Source organism: Glycine soja, chromosome 17 (genome assembly GCF_004193775.1).
Source record: "Glycine soja cultivar W05 chromosome 17, ASM419377v2, whole genome shotgun sequence".
Taxonomy (NCBI): domain Eukaryota; kingdom Viridiplantae; phylum Streptophyta; class Magnoliopsida; order Fabales; family Fabaceae; genus Glycine; species Glycine soja.
This window is the reverse complement of record NC_041018.1, coordinates 12,006,644-12,011,343: the sequence shown is the minus strand read 5'-3', so window position 1 is coordinate 12,011,343 and position 4,700 is coordinate 12,006,644. Positions and strand designations below refer to the sequence as shown.

The window sequence follows — 4,700 nt, the reverse complement described above, 5'->3', positions numbered from 1 at the left end:
TCATGTACAGTGAAAACCCTTTTTCAAGCAACTGACCCATGCTGATAAGATTGCTCTTTAACCCAGGAACATAGAGCACCTCTGTAATCACAACATCCTTCCCATCTTCCTTTTTGACATATACATCACCAATTCCTTTTGTTGTAATGTGTCTATCGTCAGCAAATCGAACTCTGCTCTTTTTGCTAAGATCAAGATTGACTAGCCATTCTTTGTGGCCAGTCATGTGATTGGTACATCCTGAATCAATGTACCAAATTCCTGAATTGCTACTCTTTTCTTTTGTCATCATCATAAGAGTGCCTGGTTCTTCGTCTTGATCAAGCTTTTCACTCACAAGATTGGCTTCATTACTGAATTTTCCTCTTGAATCAGCAGGTGCCTTGCACTCACTTGAGAAGTGCCCCAACTTGTTACAATTAAAGCACCTAAGAAATCTTCGATCAACTTTCTTCTTACCTCCTTGCCAATTTTGTGATCCTCCTCTTCTTGAAGAAGATTCAGATTGATCATTTTCCTCATTGTTCTGAGATTGTTTTCCAGAACTTCCATGATTGCTTCTATACTCTCTGGATCTTCCTCTGCCTCGATTGCCTTTTTTACCAGAAATACCACCTCTCTTCCAAGTTTGAGCTTGAAGAGCCTGGTCCTGAGATCTATCACTTTGCCTTTCCAGCATACGGTGTTCATATGCTTCTAATGAACCTTGCAATTCTTCTACTTTTAGAGTTGCAAGATTCTTTGATTCCTCTATCGCCACAACAACATGATCACACTTAGGAATCAGAGTGCGAAGAATCTTTTCAACAATCATTTGATCTGTAACCGTTTCACCAGCAACTTTCATTGAATTTGTCAAGGTGATTACACGATTAAAAAACTCTGCTACCTTTTCAGTCATGTTCATCTGCATCAGCTCATATTGGCGTCTCAGAGTTTGTAATCGCACTTTCTTCCACTGATCGGCACCCTCATTACACTTCTCAAGAATCTTCCAAGCTTCATGTGAGGTCTTTGCTGAAGCAATTTTCTCAAAGTGTGCATTATCTATGCATTGATGAATGAAAAACGAAGCCTTATTATCTTTCTTCTTGTTTTCACGATGCACAGCCCTTTGTGCTTTTGTTGCACCTTCTACAAGTGCAGGATAACCTTCATCAACCACTTCTTGGACTTCTTGATATGCGAATATCACCTTCATCTGGACACTCCACTTGTTCCAGTTTTTGCCGTCAAGAATGGGAAGGTTTGCAGGGAAGTTACCATTGGTTGATCCCATCGTTCTTCAACAATGCTTTTAAGAAGATAATCAAAGCTCTTGATACCAATTTGTTAGGGAATGAGATTTACAGAACGTGTGTATAGAACAGAGAAAGAATAGAGAATGATGATGAACTGAATCTTTCTAGAAAAATGAATATACATCAACTCAATGATCTCGTTGTTTATAACAAAGGACTCAATTAGCTTATCCCAAAATAGTGAGCTAACAAACTAACTAATTTCTAACTGACTTTTGAATTACTATTAACAATCATGCCAAATCTTGACTTGTAGGCTTGTAATTCAGCATGCTATATTAAGTGATTAATAAGAAAATCTTTTAACTTCAAAGAATTATTGGAGTCCCAATGTTTTTTAACAGTTAAATATTTTTTTTCCTTTTTTTCTTCTTCTTTTCTTCTACACTTTAAATTCTGCTGTACAAACTAAGCATAAGAGATAAGTGAATATGAGTGTAATTATTGACTTTCGCGAAAGTTTAATTCGAAATATCACAATATATTAGTATTAACAAGATTATATTTAGTGGAAGTGTGGAACAGGCAAATTAGCAATTCATAAAAAAATGAAATCGTGTAAAAGTGATTTGAATCGCAGTGTATGTTGTCATGTTGACGGTGGCAGAATCGCGGTGTATGTTGTCAAAATTTTGAATATGTTAGGTTTTTCGTGGTTTTCACCGGCCAAATAGTTTGAACTTCCATAAGTTTAGTTCACACTTCACTCTTCTTTGCCTTATTCTTTTCACACTATTCAGAATAAGGTTGACATTGTTTGTGTCTGTGTGTGACTGTGTGGCACTTTGCCTCTTTTTCGTTCTCCAACATAGGTTAAAATTATTTACTTTTAGAAGTTTTGCGCATTGAAAAAGAATATTTTGATTTATGAACTCTTTTAAGAAATCTGTTGACACTTATATCCTTTCAACAATAAATTTTTTCATTTCCATCTTTTAGTTAAGTTACTTTTTGAATGTTTGGGCAAAGACAACAGAAACAATAAGAAAAGAGACATGAAGTAGACACAACACAAAGTTTTTGTATTAATTGTATTCACATTTAATTAATTTTAGGAAGGACTAGGCAAACAACCAGAGATAGAGAAGGAAGCCTGTCTTTGAAGATTGAGACTCAAAGCCTTTGCCTTGCTAGTATACAACTTCTTAACATTGGCACCCTGGTCCTGCATTAACCTAGCCAAGCTTCGTTTGGCGTTGGCCCTGAAGGGACAATTTGAAGCCAAAAACCCATCCACAAGGTGCAAGTAAGCCTCCAAGTCATGACAACATGCCATGTCAGCATCAGGTTTCAAAAATGGCGACATCTTCGTGTCCACGCGGAGCTCCGTTCCAGTGTGGGAGTACTCATCGAAAATGTCAAGTACACCAGCACCAAGCTTGGAGTTTCTAAGTTTCTTCTCTACCTCCTCACTCACCAACATTCCAGGAACCTTAGTTATCACGTCCTGCGAGTTCACGATTCTCAGCACTTTCACATTTTGGGCCGCAAGCTTGTCTCCGAAGGCCCGGTTACCTACTCTGGGCCCACCAAACGAAAAAACAGCCACGGGCGGGACGTCAGTGCTGCACATGCTGACATCATCCGCCACTAGTAGGGCGAGTGCCGCACCTAAGCTATGTCCCGTGATTGTAATGCTTAGTGTTTCCCCTTGGTAGAGTTTCATGAGTCTCTTCACTTCTTCAATTACCGATTCTTTCAAACTAGGCACGTGGCTCCCTCGGGTTTTGTACAGGCTCAAAAACCCACACTCCACTTTGGGCTTTCCTCTACTACTACTACTACTATCTATGTTTATCAACTGAGCCCGCATGTTTTCGACCCATTCCAGACACGTGGCGGTTCCACGAAGAGAGATCACAATGTCCCTCCTCCCCAAACGCACAATCTCTCTTCTGTCGTCGCAGACTGCCACGTACCCAACCCAGCTGGAGCGCTGGCTCATCCACCCCAGATCCGGTGCCACGTCATCAACCCATTTGGGTAACCCGATCGATGACGTGGCATATAGAGACTTTGTGATCCTGTAAGATCTGTCGGGTAAGACCATGTGGCGGGGGAGTGGCGGCTCCTCCGCTGACATGGCGGGGTTGGAGTGGAAGGAGTGGTAGGCGGCCTGCACGAACTCGCCGTAGCGGACGACCTCCCGGCGGAGATTCTCGTCGAGGGGGTCGAGCATGCCTTTCCAGTCGTGGCTGCCGTGGTACTCCCGCCACAGGCTGCCGAGGGTGTTTCGCGGCGAGTACTCGTCGGTCTTGGAGAGGAGGCGCTGGAGGCGGTTGAGGTGGCGCGGCGACATTTCCTCCGTTGCTTTCATGTCCGGCCAGAGACGGGCCAGGTTCAGGCCTTCAAGAACGTTCTTTCCTTTCTTCTCCGTTGTCGTTGTTTTGTTGTTTTGAATTGTAGCGGCTAAGGTCAATTCTTCTTGTTGTTTGGGCTGTGTCGTTGGTGATTGCTTCTGGAGGAGATTGTCAAGGTTAGAGAGGTGCAGGCGGGTGGAATCTGAGACCGATTTTATGGATTGAGGAGAAGACGAGGTTGTTGGGTTCAACGGAGAAGCACGGCATCGGAAACTGGTGCGTCTCGTTTGGAACATGTGGAGGTTGGGTGCTGGTATGGTGGAGCTGATCTGCATCATGGTTAATAAAATTGTTTGTTAATCGGAAGAGAGTAGAAGGGGACAGAGGAGACAGTGTCAATTCCTGAAATGCCCTAAAAAAATTTGGCGGAACTGGAAACTAACTATCATGAGAGGGAACAAGAGGAGTATTTAAGGAGGGGTATTTGTGTTTTTGCCATTGGTTTTGCTCATATATTACGGAAAGAACCTAGGACCCTCGATGTCGCTTTATGGGGATGTGGAAAATAAAGGAGGACAAAAAAAAAAGTAGTTTACTGCTGAGTAAACGGAGTAATGGCCACTTTTTTTTTATTATTATTATTATCTTGGTTCACTTTATCATTATTTTGTTTGAGAAAAAAAAGGGAATATAAAATTTAAAAATAAAATATTACTTTCAATTAAATAATAAAATTTAAATTTCTATATCTTTTTCACCTAAATTTAGTAAATTCGTAAGTTTGAGTTTTTTTTCTGAATTAATTCGTAAGTTTGAGTTAACAGATAATGTATGCATTATGCATTAAATATATAACTTTTCTCATTAAATATAGAATTTAAAACTATAATATAAATACTTAATAAAATTAATTATTTCATCATATTGTATTATTTATTTATATGATATGATATTTATATTATAATATTTTACATTAAAGATATATTTAAATTAAGAATAAATTATATATATATATATATATATATATTAACAATGTAAAGATATTTTTTACAGTATTATTTATGTACAAGTAATTTTTCCAATATAAGTAAATATTATA

At 39.3% G+C, this 4,700-nt stretch overlaps 1 protein-coding gene across 1 annotated transcript; it reads right to left on the bottom strand.

Annotated features, from left to right (window-relative positions):
* Positions 1–2,302: 2,302 nt before the first annotated feature.
* Positions 2,303–4,055, bottom strand: LOC114391908 (phospholipase A1-Ibeta2, chloroplastic-like). Its single transcript, XM_028352917.1, has one exon. The coding sequence runs from the start codon at positions 3,937–3,939 to the stop codon at positions 2,353–2,355; it is 1,587 nt and encodes a 528-aa protein (XP_028208718.1). The 5' UTR covers positions 3,940–4,055; the 3' UTR covers positions 2,303–2,352.
* Between the last annotated feature and the right edge of the window lie 645 nt (positions 4,056–4,700).

What these genes read in the sequence shown, in the direction of transcription:
- LOC114391908 (XM_028352917.1), bottom strand. Translation starts at nt 3,939, where the DNA reads ATGATGCAGATCAGCTCCACCATACCAGCACCCAACCTCCACATGTTC.